General features: G+C 48.3%; 1 protein-coding gene across 2 annotated transcripts; it reads left to right on the top strand.

Moving 5' to 3' along the window:
* The first annotated feature begins 1,565 nt into the window (after window positions 1–1,565).
* LOC142557352 (PC-esterase domain-containing protein 1A-like) lies at window positions 1,566–21,316 on the top strand. Of its 2 annotated transcripts, XM_075669121.1 has the most exons (12): window positions 1,566–1,833; window positions 1,902–1,981; window positions 3,812–4,032; window positions 7,339–7,555; window positions 10,470–10,639; window positions 11,888–12,029; window positions 12,113–12,160; window positions 15,366–15,455; window positions 18,465–18,548; window positions 18,675–18,749; window positions 18,877–18,948; window positions 20,940–21,316. In XM_075669121.1, exons 1-12 carry the CDS (start codon window positions 1,758–1,760, stop codon window positions 21,006–21,008), a joined length of 1,344 nt encoding a protein of 447 aa, XP_075525236.1. In that variant the 5' UTR covers window positions 1,566–1,757; the 3' UTR covers window positions 21,009–21,316. The 2 variants fall into 2 exon arrangements, with proteins under 2 accessions (XP_075525236.1, XP_075525237.1); XM_075669122.1 differs by lacking the exon at window positions 18,877–18,948.
* The last annotated feature ends 1,341 nt before the right edge of the window (window positions 21,317–22,657 follow it).

Raw genomic sequence — 22,657 nt, 5'->3', positions numbered from 1 at the left:
TGATGACGGTGGCGAGTGGGTGAGTGAGTAAATACTTTATTGAAAATAAATAAAATAAGGCACGATGGTTGGGGCCCCTATTCCAGGGCCCCACTGGCACGAACGGCTCGCTGGGCTTGGTCCAGAAGAGCCAATTGGCTCTCCCGACCTTCGTCCGCAAGCCACGCCTCCCACTGCCTATTCCTCATTAGTGGATGTTGGTGTAATATGGGGCTGTCTATGTGCGGAGGCCTCATGGGGCACTCCCATGTAATGTGTTTTAGTGTGAATGTGTCTGTTCACCACGGGCACTCGTCAGCGAACCTCGTGGGGTGTATTCTGCGTAGGTTGTGCAGGTTGAGGTATGTATTCAACTGAGTACGACGCCAGTCCCTCTCCTTTCCGCTGTTTAAGTTGGACTGAGCATGTCCAAAACGTTTCCGCTCCTGCGTTTGATGTAAGAGGATGTCACGAGAATTCGGTGAAAGGTCGTCGCTTGGCCGTGCCGTTGCTTGGACGTTTAATCCTCGTGCAATACGGTCTGTCCTCGCGTTTGCTGTCAGTCCGTCATGTGCCAGACACTATTTGATAGTGTGGGGCCATTCTAGTTGATTGCCTAAATTTTGAATATTGATTTAGGTGCCGTTCCATTTAGAAACAGGCAGCAAGCCGCTTGTGAGTCGGATATGACAGCCGAATTAGTTTGGCGCTCGGCGTCCTGTATATGGCCAAGGCGATGGCTGCATCCTCTGCCACGTGTGCCGACGTGGTTTCGAAGGCTGCCGTTATTATGTTGTTATGACACGTAGAAACTGTGGTGAAGGCGTCTGAGCTGGTTCTACTAGCATCCGTATAATACACTCCCAGTCCCATGCCAAAACGTCTGTGAAGAGTCTTTGCCCTTGCTCTGTGTCGTCCGGGATGGCACTTGGGGTGCATCTTTTTAGGAATTGGGGCCACCGCGATGTGCGATCGAACGTTGCGGTCTGTCTGTGCCGTTTCCTCTCCGCAATACTGGGGTCTCAAGGGGAAAGCCTAACCTCGCGAGGAAACGCCAAATCGACGCCGAGCAGACGGTGCGGCGCCTTTGAACATTTATCAGGGCGTTCGCTCTTATAAAACTGGCTAAGAGGCTGCATTGAACTGCTGAGATAGCGTGTCGAAGAAGCGATGACACGCTGTGGAATTCATGGAAACGTAGCATATAGTTACAACAAAAAAAATATTTGGTGCATCCCTGCATCAACAATGGAGGATGTATTGAAAGGATAGAAAGCAGGAAAGCAGACGCATGAGCAGGCGACGCGGCCCTGTAGGAACGCATCTTGAGGGGCATTCAGCCTTCCTATTGCCCAAGGAGCCCGGCAGCTTCCCTAGCTGTAAGGAGCTACTTAGATGAAGTATAGCTAAAATGTGTCCGTGTCATATGTAAGGGTCGAAACAAACAATTATTCGATGAATCTGTAAATGAATACATTATTCGTTTATTTGCGTAATTTCAGGTGGCGCGACAACTGTTAAAAGGCCAAACCACGATCATCATCAGCGTCGGAGAAAAAATTTTGCGTTCTTTTTTGGGGGGGATATTCACGTGAGCAACACGTCCCCGAAAGCGTTCGAATGAACCTCACGTGCTCGGCCTGCAGAAGACGACGTTACGTACTCATTGGTAGGACGCCTCTGATAGGAGCTCCACATATATATATTTTTTTTTTGTAGGATATCGCAATTGGAATTGTAGTGACTGTGCGTTTGCCGAAGCGTTTTCTTGCTTCGTCATGCCGTACGTATTCACCAGTGAGTGCGTTCGCTCGCTGCTACGCACAAAGCGCCTAGCGTTTCTGGGGTGCTCAAGTAAGTGCTGGCGTTGTACTTCATTTTCTTGCGCACCTGCTAAGGATGTTCCGTCTTCTACCTTCCAGACGTTCGAGCTGTCTACAAGGATCTCGTCTGTCTGTACCAGGAGAATTCGCTCATCCCAACTGATTTGCTCAAGCAAAAGGTATGCGGTTTTAGTTGCACGTTAATTTGCACCACACGCCTATATATTGTACTTTCCAATGTTGCAGCGGATGTAAATGTAAATGATTTAGTGCAAGACAAATACGTTTTCGGAGCGCGTCAGCGTCTCCTTTTCGCTTTATGTAGTGAACTAATATGATTTCATTTTTTCGCATCGTCCGTGATTTTTCGCGACTTGGCCTTAGTGAGGCGCATGGCACTGTAGTACCATTCAAATGACGTCGTGTAAACGGAACTCCTCGCATGGCTAATAGCAGCGCATCCTTTGCCGAACGTTCAAGGACCGTATTTGCGTAAGGGTCTTCGTCAGTGACCTCCACCCTACTATTAAGCCGTTAGGCGGTCACTGTCGCCGTTGAGTTCACGCGTGTTGTGATCGATTTAATGGGAACGCTGAGCCAGGCGGTAAGGGAAGCTGCCCTGTCGTATCTTCAATTGGCTTTGCAGATACAATCTGTACGACGTAAGATGCAGCGTTCACTTGCGTTCATTAACAAGGTTGAATGCCCATTCGATTCGTGGGAATTCGTGCTTCAATTTCCAGCATTGATCAAGAGACGCTACATTTCTCCAGTCTTACAGCTGCAGGCTAGCCTCGTGTGAATGCGAGTCTTCCAGCGTTCCATGCACTTGCGGAAGTACTACGTGGCAGATTCTGTGTATAAATTACCAGGATAGCTTTTCACAGGTCGGTTCGTTCTAGTTCACGGTCGGTTGACGGAGCGTAACGATAATGAAAACTGACCTAAGATGACTTGCAGTGACATCATCTTTGCCGCCATGTTGGAGGACCAGCACGATTGGAAGCTGCGTCTGTTGGCGTCTGGCGCGGTGGTTCTGCCGGTCCCTGCGTGGTTCTGGCGCAGACGCCAGCAGAGTTCCGGCCGCGTCTCTATGACATTGAAGCAGGTTACCCGCTTCTGTGAACATGCTGCACTGACGTCATCCCATATCTGCTGACTGACGTCCATATCTGCTGGCTTCTTAGCCTGTCACATCACGCTAAATACTTAATCCCCAAAAGGGGTCGATCGATTATCGAGTGTTACACCAGCCCGCACCCCGCCAGGACTGTTGTCAGAGAGGCAGTGACCTATATGGTTTACACAATGGCTGTACTTCGATCTTCGATCATACATCAAGACGACTTTCATCTGTTGCCTGCACAGAACGTCGACGTATTGTTATGTTGCCAGCGTTCAGCTCGTAGTCCCAGCGACAATAAGGACGAACGATGGGCTCAAATTATTGTTAGCAAAAAAAAAATAACTAAACACCATATAAAACAAACAGACAATGAAACCCGAAGATATGGGTTAGTCTCCCACCTGCGACAAGTTGTCTGTCTGTCCAGTTTCATTCCGCTTTTCCACATTATGTGTACATTTCAGTTAATACGACACTTAATTCAGCCCATGCTTTTCCTCGCTTAATTTTCAGCTGAATTTCTTTTTTATTCTTGGGCTTTACGGGCCAAAACCTTGATCTGATTATGAGTCACGCTGTAGTGAGTGACTCCGGATTAACGTTGACCACCTGGAGTTCCTTAACGGGCACCCAACGCACGGTATACGGGCCTTTTTGCCTTTCGCCCGCATCGAAATGCGGCCGCCGTGGCCGTGGCCCGGGCTTAGCAGAGCAATGCCATAGCCACTAAGCCACCATGACGGGTCATTGTCTATTTGCTCTGTTGGAATTGTAACCAGCCTTGTACGTTGAGTAGCTGCATTTTCTTTTAGCGGGAGGAAAGCCCGTTGATTTATCGGCATATGCCTGGAAAATGTAAAGAGACAAGAAAACTAATTTTCAGATGGAAGAGAGCTGCCTTGGAGATTACCTGGTAGACCATGGAAAACAGAACAATGGCCAAGGCTATCTGGAAGAGAGAATATTTTGCAATGACCACACGACGATTTATTTCTACTTTTTGACGAAGATCTACAGTGACTACGTGCAGACAGTCTTGGTACGCATGGCTGATATTTCCCCGGACGTTGTCATCGTCAGCTCGTGCCTCTGGGATATTACGAGGTAAGTCGCACGTATCCTCTGTGCCAATATGAAAGATAATGGTAGTTTTCCGTTTATAGCCAGCAATGTTTATCGTTCTTGAGCTGTAGTGCAAAAAAAATGTAATCAAAGATTTTTCAAGCAGAAATAAACAGTACGATTCGGTGTTGTGCGTTTTGAGGAACCGCGATTTGAACACGTGCTCCCATTTATATGTGTGCAGTGTGCACACTTGCACAAGTGAGCGTTTGCGGTACCTTCTTTGTCTACTGGTCACGCAAGTTAGAACCCTCTTGTCTGAAGCCTTTTTTGTATGTCATATGTATCTCCGAGATGGGCAGTCGCACACAATTTTAACTCACCATAGCGAGTCGTGTCACTTCTCTGAAGCGTGTTGTATGTCGTGTGTATGATTGGTGAGACAACACAAGACAAAATGCAGGGGGAAAATAAGGCAGAAAGCATGTATGGAAATCTTGGATTCGACAGGACGCTTTCATATAAACTACTGGTAAACTGGGAACCAAACGTCTCGGCAAATCTGGGGGGGGGGGGGGGGGGGGGGGGGCATTCTGTAAGAGTCCACCTAGTGGACTGTCCTTTTCGGCCGCTGCTGATTGGCTATAGGGCCGCGCGTCGGTTCCCCTCTCCTACAGCTGCATCCAAGCAGCAGCGGCCGCAATGGACAGTCCACCAGCTGGACTCCTGCAGAATACCCCCTCTGGATTCTTGCTCCGTGATCTCGACCCAAGAGGTCACGTGTTGGGCCGACACTGAGCAAGGAGACTGGCGTCACGGAGCGTTCGCTTGCCAAGGCTGGCTGCGTGATGCAGTGCCCTCTCTCCTAACTTTTTCCTTCCTCCATGGGAACACCTGTTGCCGCGGTGGCGCGTGAGGCGATGCCGCGGTGGCGCGTGAGGCGATGCCGCGACGCCAAATCACCCCCCTCGCTCTCGCTCTCGGAAGCCTGCGCTATCCGCGCGTTGCTTGTCCACGCAAGCTCTCGCGCCAAGCGTTTCAACGCGCTCGCTTGTCCGCGAAGAGTTCATAACTCTAAGGACCGCTCATCATCATCAGCCTGGCTACGCCCACTGCAGTACTTCTCCAACTACCCGGGTCCTGTGCTAATTGTGGCCATGTTGTCCCTGCAAACTTCCTTAATCTCATCCGCCCACCTAACTTTCTGCCGCCCCCTGCTACGCTTCCCTTCCCTTGGAATCGAGTCCGTAACCTTTAATGACCATCGGTGATCTTCCCTCCTCATTACATGTCCTGCCCACGCCCATTTCTCAGCGGCGTTTAATTGGACGCTAATACTCTCGCATTCACAACTCGTAAGAAGTACCTACGTGTCCTCGGATTTTTAAGTATATGAGAAAGCATAGTTTTGGATGCTGCTATCTTAGTGATGAAATTGGTGATGTTTGACCGGTCATAGCTGCCAATAATGCATAACATTTCACGTTACTGATGGTTTGCGACGGCATCACGCAATACGGCGCAGTGAGGGCTGAGAGCTGCGATGCACATTCTTTTTTTCCTTCAGTAAAGTAGTCGCAGGCTTTGTGCGAGACAGAGGCGGTGTCTTTGATCACGGAGAATAGAAAGAAAATAGGAAGGATTTTTTTTATCTCGGAATAATAAAAGAAAATGGGAGGTAGGTGCAGGAGGCTGCAATGACAGCTGCCTGCTGCAACAGTGCACGCTGACCCGCTCTTTTGGCGTTCTCGTTAATTTCAACAACGTTTGGCGAAACCACCACCATCAGGCACCACGAAAACGGTACCAAGAACCTATAACATCTAACATCTCTTATAACGAATTGTCTGATATAAGGAAGTAAAGATAAAGTTCCTTGAGGATATTGACATATAATGAAGGTACTTTGATACCATATGTAGCTTCATTATAACGAGATTCCAGTCTAATGCATGGTGTGTTCTCCAATATACGTAACTTCGTAACAGAAAAGGCAGCAGAAGCCGCGCAAGTAGCCTCGTCATAAAAATCTATCTCCCCGTGTGTCGCGTTAGTAATGTGCGAATTTTTCTACGGAATAACTGTTTTATCTTGTGGGCCAGCGTTACGTGAAATCACGTGTTATTTGTTCACCTTTGTGATTCCAGTACTCGGTGCGGTACTATGTTTTTGTCGCGAGCGCGAAGAGTGCACTGCGGCCGCTGGCCTCAGGAACGTGTTACTCCGCCCGTTCGTTGGTAAATATGCTCGGACATGCGACGCCTCCCACCTAATAGTTAAGTCATATGTTGTGACATAAACGCACGAGGCTTTGCATAACCGAGAATTATACGACGCACATGTAAAACTCCGTTTGATGCTAAAGAGGCAAAGCTTCGAAAGTAGTGCGGCCATAGCAGTCTCAATCCGCGCGTTTCACAGTGCAGTTGTTTTTGATCTGCAACATTTCTAATGAAATAACTGCATTTTGGGATACAGCTGCCACTTCTGGAGAAGCAAGTTTACGTCAAATCACGCATTATACATATTTGTGCTTCTATAGCGGACGATGCACAACGTTTTGGTCGCGGCGCAAGGCGATGCGCTGTGGTTGCTGGTCGCTGAAGCGTGTTACTCCGCTCGTGTGGTCGTAAGCAGCTTTAGATCTCCGACGTCTTTCAAGTGAAAAATACGTCATGTTTTTTGATGTGGATGGACGACGCTTAATTTTAATTCTCATTATACGGTGCGTACCTAATATCTTTCATGCGCGACGGGCCACTCTTTGGTTGTGGATGCTAACTGTGAGAGAAGTCTCTGTCACTTCCGTAGTTGCCTGCTGTGCATGAAACTCGTAATATCCTTCTGAGAGCCGAAGACCACTCAGGTACATAATCGCTTTTCAAGTGTGTTGTTATGAGCGTCTCGTAAGTCGCGAATATGGAAAACACACTGTTTATTTAAATACACCGCCTGGATGCTGAAAACAACACACCCAGTTACGTAAACAAAATGACAGTCTTTTGGTGCTTGATATGTAATAACAGTTTTTGCCGGCATCTTGGATTCCGGACTTAACCCGTGTTATTCGGAACGCACCTTACGGAAGCTTCTCGTGGCCTGTGGATGCACACTGGTCTGTATCGAATTAATGCCAAATTTCTCGAGAAGCGTCGCTAAAACATGTGATTGAACCACTTACATTTAGTTCTTGCAAACATCCAACTTTGTATCGAGGATGAATATTTAGAGTAATCATGCACGAATTAATTTTGAAGAGGATTGGAATTAGCGTGCAATTATAATGTTCGTGGAGTGTCAGGAGGATACGCGGTTGACAGGTTAATCGCGAAGTGCACTTGTCCGCAGGTGGGGACCCTGCGGCGTCGACGAGTACAAGAAAAACCTGCACCTGTTTTTCGGGGAACTCGGCCGCGTCCTTCCCCAAAGTTCCATCGCGATATGGCTGACTGCAGCGCCTCCATCCCAGAACGTGCACGGTGGATCTCTCGTCGCCCCAGAGCTGGACTTTCTCAAGTACTCGCTTAGATATCACGTCAACGAGGCCAACCACTTCTGCCAAGAGGTGTGTTTGCTTGTGTAGTCTCGTGCACATTTTGCTGGCGCAGCCCAAGAGGAATGACGGGCTGCACTGATTCGGCACTTTCCTAGTTTGCGCACATGGCCTTTCCTTGCGATTGCGGCTTATGTAATTTAGACTCAAAGCTGCGAATTCGAATTGCGGAGAACGTAATAAGTGACTTTGTTTGTGCTCCTTTCATTCTCCTGCGCCACGTAGTATTCCAACAGTGTGTTCAAAGGGGCTGGTTGGTTCACCTTCAGAATAAAAACGGGAACAGTGCAACACAGGACGAGCGATTGAAGAGCACGGGACAGAGCACAGGACAGCGCTGTTCCTGTGTTGCGCTGCTCCCGTTTTTCTTCTGAAGTATTTCAGCATTTTGCTTGTGTGTGTTATCAAAGCCCCTACCATCTGTAAAGCATTCTAGGGCTCTGACGTTACAACAAATTAATAACTGACTTAATTGGGCGCCAACCCTGCCTGTGGTGCCGACCGTCTGCGATAGTTAACCCTTTTCACAAATCTCGCTCACCTCGGCTCTCCGCTGCTATTTTAAGCGTTCGCTTCTCTGCGCCGGTCCAGTCTTTCAAACAACGGACCTGGTCTGAAGAAACGCGAGTAAAATGTGTGCAGCGCTGTGAAGACGAAATGAAAAAATACCGACGTGACATGTTTGGCTCTTCATCCTTTCGTGTTAAATGAAGCACTAAGTCCCAGAAAAAATACTAACCATTAAATATTACGTAGGGTGTTCCAGCTAACGTTAGCCAAGCTGTTTAACGAAAAAAAAAATGAACACGGTGTAAGATACGATTTCAAGAACTACTGTGTTCGGTTGTCAGAACGCTGACGACCGAATACGATACGTCTTATAATTGTATCTTGCACCATGCTTTTTAAACATTTTTTTTTCCGTTGAGCAGTTTGGCTAATGTTAGCTGGGACACACTATATACGCTGATGGGGCGAATAGTGGCCGCAGAAAAGGAGTTTGTACATAGAGTCAGATTTACAAACAGTGTCGGATAGCAGCAACGGAGATGAAGTGCGGGCATCAGAAATATCGGACTCCAGAAATAAATATTAAATCGTAAAGGAACGGTTTTATAGCAATTCCAATGTCCAATTTCCAATGTCAGAAGCCAGGGGACACATTCTGCGACGATCACTTCGGCGTATCGACTTCGCGTGCTCAGCCAACCAATCCGCTCATGCGATTTTGCTCGACCAGCCAATCAGCGCGCGCCGTGACAGCCGAGGCTATCCTATCGCCGAAAGTGATCGTCGCAGAATACGTCCCCCGATCGTATGCTCGAGAACGCGGAGATATAGGTGAAAAATGTTCTGTACGAGCGGAGTGCAGAGACCATTGCGCATATATTGTTGGACTGTCACGAATATCCGTACAGCAATAAATGCGGAGTCAGTAGTTCTCCCCGAGGCGTTAGGGGTTTTTGTTTTTTGAGAACAGCAGGGGAAACGTGAATAAATTTGCCTGGTGAGATAGAGATTCTTGTTTAAGGAAGGAGAAAATTGGGGTAAAGTGCAGCGCAGTAACTGCCTCTCAGTTGAGGGCACCTCAACCGCGCTGCACAGGGGGGAAGGGAAATAGATAGTGGGGTGAAAGAGAAATATAAAAAGATGACTGGAAGATTGTTGTCGCGAAGGGAGGGATAACGCGCAATTAACAGAACGTTAAATTGTCCTTGATGTACTGTTTAGTGTATGAAAATATTATAGGGCTTAACTGCACCAGTGTAAGCTTTAATTAACTCGGCTTTGTGCTTGGTGCTTGGTAGAATGTGCCTCCGACCCGTTTGAAAGAGAGTGCTCATTTCATAGCCACCATCGTCACTATTTTGGCAGGAGAGCCGGTAGCATAAAAGCAGTTTGTTGTTGAGTACATGCAGCTGCTGTAAGGCACCTAACATGCCTCAGGTATTTATGGCTTCAATATATCTAATATACCAACCGTGTCAACTTAGCATTGCCATTTGTTGGGCGAGTTGTTAAACTTACTTGGAAAGCATATTTAGCGCCAGCGAACAAGGACAGAAGCGAAAGACACCACAATGCGCTAACGTCAACTTGATAGCGCCTTGTGGTGTCGTCTCCCTTCTGTCCTTGTTCGCTGGCGCTAAATAGGCTTTCCGGGTCAACTTAGGCGAAGCAATTAAGTTTCGAAAGAAAAAACGAAAGCAAACTTTTTTGTGTGAGTGAAACCAATTGTTTGTTATTAGCAACCCCCTGGAGAAGCATGCGGTGTTTCTGTGGTTCTCATTGATAGAATACAAGTAGTGGATAAATAACAAACTGTTTCGTAACACTATGGCCATAATATTGATACAAGCTTGGTAGAGCACATGTAAAGAACGTCTCTAAGTTATTGTTTTGTTTTCTTTTCTTTTTTGCGGCGCGTTACCGTTCGCGTAGATGCTTTTATCACGCTTAGGAAAATAAAACTGCCAATACCATTAAAAAGTAATTGCGGGTCATTGGTTGTATGACACAGCAGCTTTCTTTAATGCGGGAAAATAAGGCTATGCAAAACGTTGCATGTCGTAAACAATTCAATGCGATATGTTTTTAAATGTATCACTCTACTCGCGTTGGAATCGCACCTGTAAAATTAACAATTAAGACTTAAATAATTAATTACTACTCCCACTTACTAGGAGCACAGAAAACACTGGCGGCTCATTCAGTAGGCCGCCAACACACGGTTGGTCTCACCCACAAAGAAGGCTTCGCTATCTTTAGAGATGCTCCACTTTAGCTGGGATGTCGTTTATATGCTATAATGACTCTGAAACCAGAGCAGGAACACAGCACAAGCAGGCTTTATAGATCGCAGTTGTTTCTTCTCATTAAAACTGTTGACATAACTTGACAAGTTTCTTTTGTGGGTAACTTGCAGACGGCTTCGAAGTTTGGCGTTGATGTCGTTGACATTCACTACTACCTGCGTATGATGCTTGAGTACCGAGATGAAGACGGAATTCACTGGCATCCTGTGGCGGTGCGCCTTTGCACAAATCTGATCCTAACGCACCTTGCCTTGTCATGGGGCGAGGAACTGCCTAACAGGCAAGTGATCCTAACAGAACCTTTTGCGCATACGTAATCGCCGAGTTGGCCAACACCCGTTTTCATCCCATGGCTATCTTCATCGCGAAACCATATCGTCACAGTTTCTTTACCTTTCAATATAAAAGAGAAAGTTGCCCTGGTTAGGAAAGTGGTTTACCAATGCTGACTACTTTTCTCTTGTAGTTGCGGTGATTACAGGAATAACATTTTAGGTAGCATGACACCTTTCACGGTTCGTTTGGAGGCATTACGCCGAGAGCAACGCTAGCTTTAAGTGTGTGTTCTCTTTTTCCTAGTTGCTTCCTTAAAAAAGTTAATCACACAAATAACTTTGTAGAGCTGTAATATTGCTCTAGAGTACTTTTGTCGTATGCAATACAGCGCGCTGAAGAGCAAAGGAGCTCTGTACAGTCTCCTCCACCATAGCTGTCTAGAACGCTGTAACCTTGTGTTGTAAAGATATTGTAATCTGTCGGCAATCTCTACACTTGAGGTTTTATGACGTGGTCACGCTTAACGACTAAGCACTGTGAATGCTCTGAGCTAAGAATCTTAACTCTTTATTACGCGAACTTGTGCCCAGAAAAACAAGCAACACAAAATTCACATGCAATAGCGCCGAGCAAAATCGTCGGGTCTGCGAACCTGAACTGTCAGGTAAAGCGCGTCCGTTGCATGTACACTAATTGTACCTTCTTAAGTGTAATCGCTGTTTCTCATGCAGATTCGAGAATGCAAAAGTCTATTCGTAACGCGCCTACAAACTCATCAGGCACGCCTGCTTTGCAATAGAACAATGCACCAACAAGGAGTAAGAAATTGCTTCACAGTGGTTTCTGAGGTACTAGGACCTCACAGAAGCGTGACAATTTGGCGCTCGAATAGAATTCGGTTTCGAGATTTGTGCGGCCGTTCGCGCGCCGTGGTACTGTCAGCCAAAGCTTAAATCCGCCTCGTATGCATGGTTCTAGATTCAGCAGCAAAGCGTTCCATCGTCCTAGAGTCGGAAATGACGGCAGCTGCGCGTTACGTCATGCAGCACGTCATACGTTACGTCAGGCAGCACGTCATAAGCACAGTGCGTGCGGTGCCCTATCCGAGCTTTCACCAGTTCCTATGGCCCTAAATCTTCTTGCTCTAAGGGTTCAATAGCGCAGCACTGGACTGTACAAAAAAAATTCGTTTCACTATTTATACCATTGGATTCCTCAACCTCATTTCCTGATCCATTTCTTTCTCCTTCAGTTGCGGCTTCCTCACCGCAAGCGAGAAGCGATGTTCAGCAAACGCCATTGATGTGTCTGAGGAGTCGGGCACAGATGACAGCTATCTTTCTGAAGAATTGTCGCAGAGCAACAACTTTGGAAGTGAGCTAGCTCCGCAAGAGGTAAGCCCCGGGCGCATCGATCGGGCGGAAGCCGCAGTCCATATGGTAAGGCAGCACGAGTGATCTAATGTCTTGCATTCTAGAGCCGGTACAATGACGCCTTTGATTACCAAGGATTCGCTATGAAACAGGTGAGGCTGCATACACGCCACTCTTGTGTGATGTTTTGCGCGGAATATATTAGGGAGTTATAACTTAGCGACATTACGGGCTGTTAAGAACGGCCTGCTGAGGTGCAAGTTTTGCCAGCCAGTTGCGACAGCGGCGTCAGGCACTTCCTGGAAGGCCGCCGCAACCCTCTGGCCACAGCGTCACTAAGTCGACTGTGTCCGGAGGACAATACGCGCGTCCTCGACTCTCCGTCGCAGGAGCCGAGACGAGTTCGACGAAGCAGGCTTTGTGCCGGAACACGACACCGCCTACCCGGTCTGCCGCGAGCGGGGGAGTCCCCGAGGGAACGTAGTTCGAGGCCCCTTCCCGCGCGCCGTTCGAGACGCAAGACAATGGGCAACCGGCCGCGCTGCGGGGGTCAGCTCGGGGAATAAAAGGCATGTCGGTTGATGTCGGTTGAGGACCACGAACCTCGCACAAAGAAGTGTGTGTGTGTGTGTGTGTGTGTGTGTGTGTGTGTGTGTGTGTGTGTGTGTGTGTGTGTGTGTGTGTGTGTGTGTGTGTGTGTGTGTGTGTGTGTGTGTGTGTGTGTGTGTGTGTGTGTGTGTGTGTGTGTGTGTGTGTGTGTGTAATCCCTCGTGCAGAGAGCCGACTCGTTTACGATGACTGGTTGAACGTTTCCCTCCCCTTGGGATCGAGGGAGGACCGAGTGTTTATAAACCGCTGTTGTGCGGCTGCTCAGTGTACTTTCTCTCGCAGTCATGCTAGACTGATGAACTGCAACGTCCTTATGTAGATACGGTAAATAAACCCATATTCCTCGTTCTCGATGAGAAGCAGTCCTTCCCTTCATCAACGTCCTCAGTGTGGATAAGTTGGACGACGGCATGGGCCAGCTACCATCTAATTCATGCCCGACTCCAATCTTGACAACTGGTTACGAACGGTGGGAGCCCCCAATCCTTACAGGGCTACCGGCCTAGCGGGCGAGTTGGGACGGCAGCAAGGCGCCGCACGTAAGGACGTTTTAGCCCAGCGATCCCTCGCTCGGTCGATCGTAGTAGTGTTCCTGCATATATGCATATAAGGGACACTAGAGGGGAGCGCTTTGTTGCGCCACCTGTCGAACTAGGCTGGAGACTCACCTCGCGTTCTCGATCGCGGTCATTGCGCTTGAAATCGTCGCCAGACGACCTCGGTGCTGAAGCTTCCCGCAGGATGCGGAAGTCCTCTTCAGTGTTGAAGCACCTCCGAGCTTCTTTCGCCTGCAGGTGAGCCAGCGCCGCGCTTGAAAGCGACGCCGACGACATGCCGCTGTCTCGTGCGGGTGGTCGCCATGTTTGTTTCGCAAAAGCGCTGGTCCGCTGCGCGCGCGCTCAGCTAGGGAGAGCAGGATACCAGCGAGCGACACACTGGCCGCCCGAGCGCTCCGCGCATGCGCAGTGGCGTCTCCGCTCGCCCGCTGGGCCCGCTGACCCGTAAACACGCCGAGCTATAACTCCCTATTATGCATCATAGAAAAGGAGGGGCGAGGGGGACGTTCTTATTCGTTACTATAACAACTGGCACGTTATTTTGTATTTGGCATTCTAGAAACCAAACGAGAGTGGTCCTCTTAGCTAGTCTCCATACGGCGACATCTTCGGTTACGGACAGATTATGGATTATGAAGTTAAAGAGGTGAATTAAGTTGTGTACACGTTCACTCCCGGATGATGTTTGGTGGTTATTGATATACAGCATAAGCAAGCTTATCCCTTACTAGAAAAAGAAAAGAAAGAAAAAAACTGGCGTTGCCGAAGTCGGCACCCAACCACCTCCACAAACCGCATCAGCTGTAGCCAACTCCCGATGAAGCGGCGCACTGGTTAGGCCTAGTGGCCCAGGCCAGTAGGCCGGAAACCTGTCGATGGTTGGTGCACTGTGTGGCCGCAAGCTATCGAGCGAAGCTCACCGTAACTATGTTTATGCCAGTTAACGTCATCCGATTGAGCGGCCAGATCACAACACCCACAGGGTATATGTAACGGCCCTTGTAGTGGAGTTCGGGTCTACGTACGCACCCCTGCATGTCTAGGGAATCGATCTGCAGTACACTAAGTCGGTCAGCAGCCAGCCTTACACATTGTAACGTATTTTGTAGAATGTGTAAGAATGTAATGCATAGTTTCATATCTTATGTTTTGGGAAACAGACAGAGGCAGTCCTAGATCTGACCTCACACACAGCGACACCGTTAGCAGTGGTGAGGTATGTGTATAGCAGATGTCTATCCTTATTGTCCTTGTGAATTCGTCAAGTCTGTAGCAAATTGTAACATATTCTGTAGAATGTTTAAGAATGTGATACGTAGTTCAACATATTATGTTTTAGGAAACAGACCGAGGCAGTCCCAGATCTGACTTCACACAGCGACACTTGTAACAAGAACATTACTTAGCAAGAACAACTTGAAAATCATACATTGTGCACGCACGCATGTGTGTTTTGGGCTGCTGCAATTGGCTCGGTTGGACTGTGCGCAGTTGGCACGCCAACGTACCCATCCTGTGGGATCACGTCTATCGCGCGGTGGCGTATTCGCCGTTGTGCAAAGCGCGTGCAGCTGCACGTAATGTATTATTCCCATGCCGCTTATCCGCATTGCAATCCGTCAAAGACCAATATCCACAAGGGATCGTTTCTCGCCCTGCCGAACGCATCGCACGTGCATTGCTTCTACATAGGCACTCGAGTGCGATTCTTGTTGCATTACTTAGAGCGAATGTTGATATATCGAAGGTGCTTTCGTGACGAATTAGATTTTTTTATAACGAGGTTCTAAAGTATATGGCATAAGCAAGCCCACTGCCTACTTATAGGATAAATTCAAGTGTAATTAACGAACAGCTTTTGAAGAATGTTTAGGGCTGTAGTACACACTTAGTGACATCATTGGCAGGTATAAGTTAGGTGCGATGGATGTGCCTCTTATATAGTATCCTTGTACTATACTTTTCAGCTGAGTACATAATACGTAGTTTCGTATTTTATGTTTTACGAAACGGATCGAAGCACTTTTAAGTCTGACTTCAACTTCAGTGACACCTGCAGTAGTGGCGAGGTATGTGTAGTAGGCGTCCGTCTTTCGGTCCTTGTGCATTTCTCAACAGTCTATAGCACATTGCAACATATTTTGTAGAATGTTTAAGAATGTAATACATAGTTTCATATCTCATGTTTTAGGAAAAAGATCGAAGCAGTCCTACATCTGACGTCACACACAGCGACAGTAGTGGCATTGTCACATGCTGCGACACCTGTAGCTGTGATGAGGTATGTGTAAAGCAGGTGTCCGTCTTATTGTCCTTGTGCATTTCTCAACAGTCTATAGCACATGCAACATATCTTGAAGAATGTTTAAGAATGTTGTACATAGTTTCATATCTGATATTTTAAGGAACAGACCGAGCCAGTGCTAGATCTGACCTCACACACAGCGACACCGGTAGCAGTGATGATGTATGTGTATAGCAGGCGTCCGTCTTTTCGCCATTGTGCATTACTCAACAGATTTTGTGGAATATTTAAGAATGTAATGCACAGTTTTCTATTTTAATTATAGTAAGAGAATGGAGGCATTAATAGAACTGACCTCGCACTCAGTGACATCTATGGCAGTGATGAGGTAGGTGTGTAATTGCGTCATACAGTGTCGTTTTGGAGTCCTATTCAATAGCATACATCTCACTGTAAGACTTCTGTAGAATGTTCTGTGCTGTAGCAATAGTTTCATGTCTTATGTTCTATGAAACTGATCGAGGCAGTCCTCAATCTAACCTCAAACACAGCGACAACTGTAGCAGTGATGAGGTATATACTTTGCGCATCTCCATTTCTTGACAGTGGGGGCTGTATTTCCCTGCCATTTTAGTTTAATGCGATAGCAATTACATGGACACTCCAAGCGAACTTGCGCCGTTGTCGTCGCCGTCGCCGTGAGGTTACACATAAAGTGTAAGTGTGATGATATCCTATCGCGCCATGCGCGCCGTCTGCTGTGGGCAGCAGGGAAAGCCCGTGAGGATGAGCCGCGAAAGATCATGGCTTCGTGCTCATCCGATGTTCCCGTGAAGAAGCGCGCGCAGGGGGGTGGGTGAGAGCGCACGTCTCCGCCAGCCCTGTCGTGTACGCACACGGCTGTCCGCGCGGCTGAGCGCGTACGCGGCCCGCGCGCCATCTTGGAGGTAATCTCGGGCGGGCGCAAGCCATAGGCTAGCCGAGATGGCTGGTGTGCGCTGTACGGTGTGTGGTGTGTGCGTACGCTGTCTTTCCGCGCGCCTAGCACTGCAGGTCGCGTAATCTCAAGTTTCGGATACGCGTTACAGCGAGAGGAAGTAGAAGCGTTCGCTCCCCTCTGTTTGCGCTCTTCATCATGCCAGTGTTCTGAGCCATCATGCCAGTGTTCGCGGTCATCGAGTGAGGTCTGTTCACGTTTGTCTGTATGCGCTTGGCACCGCGCTGGTCAATTTAATTAGTAAGCGCACGTTTGCTGCATTTTATACGACCAAGAAAAATAGCAAATGTACTTCGTGTAGTTGTCTAATACCTTGCTATCGCTCTCTATGCTTCGCCTTTCAGGCGAAAGGACGACTTTCTTCTGTTCTTTTCGCCCGCCGACATTGACCCGGAAATTGCAAGCCACCGTCCCGTCATTACTGCTGGAACCGGCCAATCAGCGCGCCGCATTATAAGAAAAGGAGATTGAAAAAAATCTCGATTTCGCCTGCAAGGCGAAGTATCGATTGCTCCAGCAAATTAGGGGACAACTGTGTATATACGAAGTGAGGATAGTAGCTTTATCGGCCGTCTAAACTTGTAAACCTAGGCGTACTAACTAAATTAACAAGCACGGTGTCACGCGCGCTCAAGCAAACATGGACACATCTCACTAGATGAACGCACAAACTCGCTGTCAAGACGCTACAGAGAGGAAACGCGGCAGCAGCAGCGAGGGGCTTATTGGTCTTCGTGCTGCCGTTCGCATCAACGCAAAAACACAGCGCAGCGCGGACTCTGTACCCGTCGCAGATGGCTTTCAATATACGGCAGCCCGGCCGGGCCGCCCTGAGAACGCCCCACCCCCTCCATACCGTTCCCCCCCCCCCGGAGCCTTGCTCGCGACGCAAGACGGCGCGCTTCCTACCAGCTTTCCTCCCTTGCGTACGTGAGGTTTAGCCGCGATCGCCGGCTCACCCTCGCACGCTCTCACTCGCACATAAAGCATAGGGCGTGCGGCGACAATTTTATGGCCCTTGGACTTTATGCGGAACCTCACGGCGACGGCGACGGCAGAAATCTGCCTGTAGTGTCGATATAATTCCTATCGAAGTAAAAGGAAGTAGAACGCTACGAAATGTGAGCCCAGATAAGATGTTTTATCCCCCTCTAAGAGCCCACATCTAAAACGCGGGAATCAGATTGCCGTTTCTATGACATTCCCTGAGAAGTGTCGTTGGTGAGGTTTACTGATTTAAAGGAGGAAGTTAAAACGTACATTTTATTGGTAGCAAACGTTTATTAAGGTCTTCAGCCTTTTTTTCTAAAAACTGCAAAAAGATTGCAATGAAATTCTGGCTTTAAATGCGTACCCATGCACATTTTCGAACATGTGGAACTTCTCCACACTACAGCTTCGCTCACGCCAAAGGATGGCGCATACTCGGCAAGTCTGAAAGCTGTGAGACACTTATACCGTAATTAAAGAGAGTCCACAGAAACATTATTTGAACTGCATTAGTAAATTACCCTTCTACAGCACAAAAATATAACACGCGCACACGCTCGTAATACCGGCAGAACATGCTTTGTAAGCTAGAAAATAAAGAAAGAGAGACGCTGCCGACGCTTCCTTGAAATTCCCGAATTAGCTTTCAATGACGTCATGGATTTTGACGATGTCTGCTCGGGACACAGTTACGCTTTTGTCGGCGAGAATGTACTACAGTATGTTCTTAAAAAGGAAAGACTAAGCTTAGCAAGTTTCTCGAGCTTTTACTGACATAAAAAACGACCCAAGAAAGAGAACGTACTTTGCTATCTGTGACGTCACACCAACATGGCGGTGTTTGGTTCCGCTGTGAAACTAAAGTAAAAAAAACATTGATCGTAATTTTATCTTTCCAAATAATTCTTATAAGTCGCAACACAATTTAATGTTTTCCTACTCTCCCTTTATTTTGACAGCCTGGTTCGTCTTCAAAACTTTACGACAAAAAGTGAAATTTTCAGAGCTATATAGAGCAGTAAAGCTAAGTGCGATGATGCTTTCTTTTTCTCTTCTAGGAGGAAAGTGAAACTGCTGTTTTTCGCGATTCATTCTGGGAAAGCGATGTCATTGATACCACTGACATGATTATTATATTTGAAGTGAGTAGCGTAAGTTTCACTAATCTTCAGTGCTTGACAAGCACAAGCTTGACCTGCCAGTGATAGTAGGATTGATGAAGTCATATCTGGAAATTCACTTCGTTGTCGTTTCTTTTCTTATTCTAGGAAGAAAACGAAACTAGTGTTTTCCGTGACCCATTGAGCAGTGACACCATTGATATCAATGATATGATAGTAGAGGTGAGCAGTTTGTTTCAATATTCTCCAGCGCTTGGCAACCATATGCAACAGTACAGCGACCATACCGTATCTAGAATGAAAAGTGATTTCGCCGAACCATAAAAGTTACTACCTTCTTGTATTTTAGGAGATCAATGAAAGCGGACCCATAGCCGAGCATCCTTACAGTCACATCTATGGTGGCAATGAAATAGGAGAGGTAAATGGCACATACGCGATGTCCCTGTTCAAGGATATGTTCATGTATGTTTGGAAACCATAGTTCTTTGTAGATTTCATCAATAACTGTAGACCAATTCACGATATTTTGTATTATAGGACGAAAGCAGCGCTCCCGTTCAGTCGTTGTTCGGTAGCAACACCTTTGATGAAACAATTTTGAAAGAGCGAGAAGAAAGTGGGTTAACCGGAGGGGCCCGATTTTTTAATATCATAAGAAGCCAACAAAGACACCAAGGACGGCACAGGGGAAATTACTTGTACCTAATAATTGAATTAAAGAAATGATAAATTAATGAAAATGAAAGTGGGCGAAAAAACAACTTGCCACAGGTTGGGAACGATCCCACGTCGTCGCATTACGCGTGTGATGCTCTACTTATTGAGCTACCGCGGCGCCGTTTTCCCGTCCACATTCTGGGGTATTTGTGTTACTAGGAGAACTAATCCTGGGAGTGTTAGCCAGCGCCACCACTCGGAAACCTTGGCGGATGTGGAACGTCCTTTCTACCGCAGGCGTCATGAGTACGTGATCTTTTTGGCTGAAGGCAACTGGTCAATAAACCCACGCGTGCCACCCGAAGGCATCAATGTTGCAGGATTCAAGACCCTCGTTGTGTAATGAACGAGATAAAAGGGGGTTTAGCCGAGGGGCCCGATTTTTATTAATCATATCGTTGGAAGCCAACAAACAGACATTAAGTAGAACAGAGGAGAAATCACTTGCATTACTAATTGAAAATGAAGAAGTTATAAATTAATGGAATTGATGGAATACCACGTCTTTGGATTACGCGCCCGATGGCCTACCAATTGAGATAGCGCGGCAATACACATACCGCAGCTATCATTGGCTTTTCCACCGACTGCATCGACGACTGTGTACAGGGATAATCCTGAAGACACTTTAAGCAAAGCTTGGCCTACCCTAGTGACAGTGTAATCAAAGGTGGCGATTCGATAGGCCGATTGTGACACCAGTGCACGACGTGTCCTCTAAAGGATTTTACTTTGGTTTGTAACGCGGGTAGATCCTTAATGCACTGCAGTAACCAATAGTCCTTGCCAACTTATGGCACTGTCAGCAGCTTCTATCAGCAGATTATCTATAGGGGGAGCTATCGCTTAACTTTAGTTTTTTTTCTTTCGAAGTTTGCCCTGCGGCACAAAATGTTAGATGTACGCGCGCCATATATATATATATATATATACTTGTATGGTTACGTCTTACGAAATCACAAGGTGATATGTGGGGACCATATGGACCGACAGATGGTAGTCAGGCGGGCGGCTTCCGTGTAGCCCCACTTCTGACACGTAGCGGCGCCTTGATTAGCGCAGTTCGGGACAGTTCCACAGGAGATGCGGCAGATCTGAGAACGGAGCTGGGAAAGGGCAGCACAGGTCGCGCCGAAGGCTAGCTGGAGTTCCAGAACCCATAGATAGGTTGCAGCCGGCGTCAATGTAGCAGGTACGCGTATATCCTTCTTAACGAAACTTTCTTGTGGCGTTAAGAAACCGCTCGGGAGGTGTTGTCCACGTGGAGTTGTCAGTGCTAGTGTGCAGCACTGAAGGACTTCCTTTTTCCGGTAGCCATCCGAGCGCGGCTTGTTGCGCGAAGAGCGGCAGTGGATATATTACTGGAGGTTGCTTACTGGCTGCGTCTCCCGCAATGCGAGAGACAGAGCTCATTTTGCCCTACAGAAACATTCTTGGTGTTATCTTTAAACCCAGGCTTAATTTATTGTATTACAGAGCTAGAGGAGTCTGCCCTCAGGGCAGCAGCTATAGCGGCGCCAGGAGGTGCCACCAGGGGCAGTTTCCTACTTGGCAGACGCAGCCCTTCGCTACCGCTCAAACGCACCGGGTTGATGAAATGGGTATCTCTATAGGTGATGTGTGGGGGAAAAGGCAGAGTCGTGTGCGACACGCGGGAGTCGAACGCGTTGGCTTAGACGTTCTTCTGCACAGGAGGCGTCGAGCGACGAAGGGCAAACGGCGGGCACCAACACGCGGGGACGTCGCAACATCGAGACCTAAGGTTCAACTTCACAACGTGGATCGTGCCAGCTGTAGGACAAGTCCCGGAGTACGGCCACTGCCATCAAGACGTGAACTATCGGAGCGGTGACTTCACCCGCAGACGTGTCAAGCCCACCGCTGCCATCCACGTCGCAAGACGATTTCCAACGTGTGGACCTGTTTCGTTTCACTTGGGAATGTTGCTTATACTCATTTGTGAGTGTTAGCATCTGCGCAGCCACAACCATGCTGTGGCCAAAAATTCTGCCTTATGGGTCGGCGCTCTTGGTGGACGTGCAAGCGCAAATAAACGCCGGCTTTGTTAAGCTACTGTATACGTTAGGCCATCTGGCGACTGAATTTGCCTGCTGCATTAGTGCCTGGGGTGAGAGGTAAGACGGTAAGACATGGTACCCAGGGACGCGCAGAAAAACTAATTTTTTTTTTATTGCGATAAAGGCTTGCCCTTAAGGCATAATTCTTGGAGCGCATATGTGTATTATATGTGTGCTGTGAGGCCTGTGTGGTGTATGAATTGAAGCAGTGTTTTGTGGTATCTGTTGTCATGTATCCAGCGGTCACAGCTGGTTGTCACACTGTAGCGGAGGCCGGCTTGCAGCAGGAGACGCGAGCGTTCCGATTGTAAACCCGTACATGTCCATATTAGGTGGTATGCATCTGATTCCACCACAGGAACGGAGCAGTATGGACACGTAGCACCCAGTGGTAAATGCGACCAGTTCCATCTTGAGACAACAGCCGGTGTAAGGGCCACCCCGGCCCGAAGCCTCCTAAGCACAACTTCCTCCGCCCTAGTAATGTGAAGGGGGAGGGAGCAGACACACGGTGGGATAAGAGCGCGTGTGTCCTGCCGGAGAACATTTTTACGGGCTCGCAGCGAGTTACGGGGTTGGGGTGGGAGGGGAATAGGTGGAGGATCAGGATTAGGAGGGCAGTGTGCCTTGTTACGTTTTGCCTACGACGCGCGGTATAGCCGGCGCGGATGCAACGGACGCCGGGGCTTCGTTCAAAGCGGCGGACATTTTGGCCCGTTCGGCGCCGCCGCTACGCCTCCCCGTCAAGCGCGTCCAGGCATGTTCCAATGCCACGTGTCTTCGTGTGCGCGTGTGTGTGTGTGTGCATGTTGGTGCCCACGCTTGTCAAAGCACGGCAGCCGGGGAGAGGAGCTCCCCCAACTGTGAAGCGAGGAGGTCTGATCGGCGCCGGCCCGGCGGATGCGTCACCTACTCGTCTCAACGTGCCCGAGCGGCGCATCACGTGCGCCTCTGACGAGGCGTTCCTTCTTCCCCTCGACTTCGAGAGTATAAGAGCAGCTGCTCCCGGACGCCGAGAGAGGCTCCGATTTCTTCAGTTGAGTTACGTGCTCTCCCGTCTCTCCACTTCGGTCGACCTGACCGCCCGCTCTTTTGCGATGCTAGAATAAACAAGTTGTTCTGTTACCAGTCGACTCATGCTTTGCCGGGACCTTCGGATGCTTCCAGTTGTGCCCCAGGCCGCCAGGCCAACGCTACCCTTGGGGCTTGCGACCCAGGTGCAACAACGGGTGTCAGCGCTGAGATTCCAACAGCCTGCTGGTCAGCAGCAATGTTGTGATGGTTCGCTGAATGGCCTTGAATCCAGTGTACCTTGACGCAAGTAGCTGTCTT

Source organism: Dermacentor variabilis, chromosome 9, assembly GCF_050947875.1.
Source record: "Dermacentor variabilis isolate Ectoservices chromosome 9, ASM5094787v1, whole genome shotgun sequence".
Lineage (NCBI taxonomy): Eukaryota > Metazoa > Arthropoda > Arachnida > Ixodida > Ixodidae > Dermacentor > Dermacentor variabilis.
Note: the sequence above shows the minus strand (reverse complement) of the source record. Positions and strands in the feature narration are given on the sequence as shown.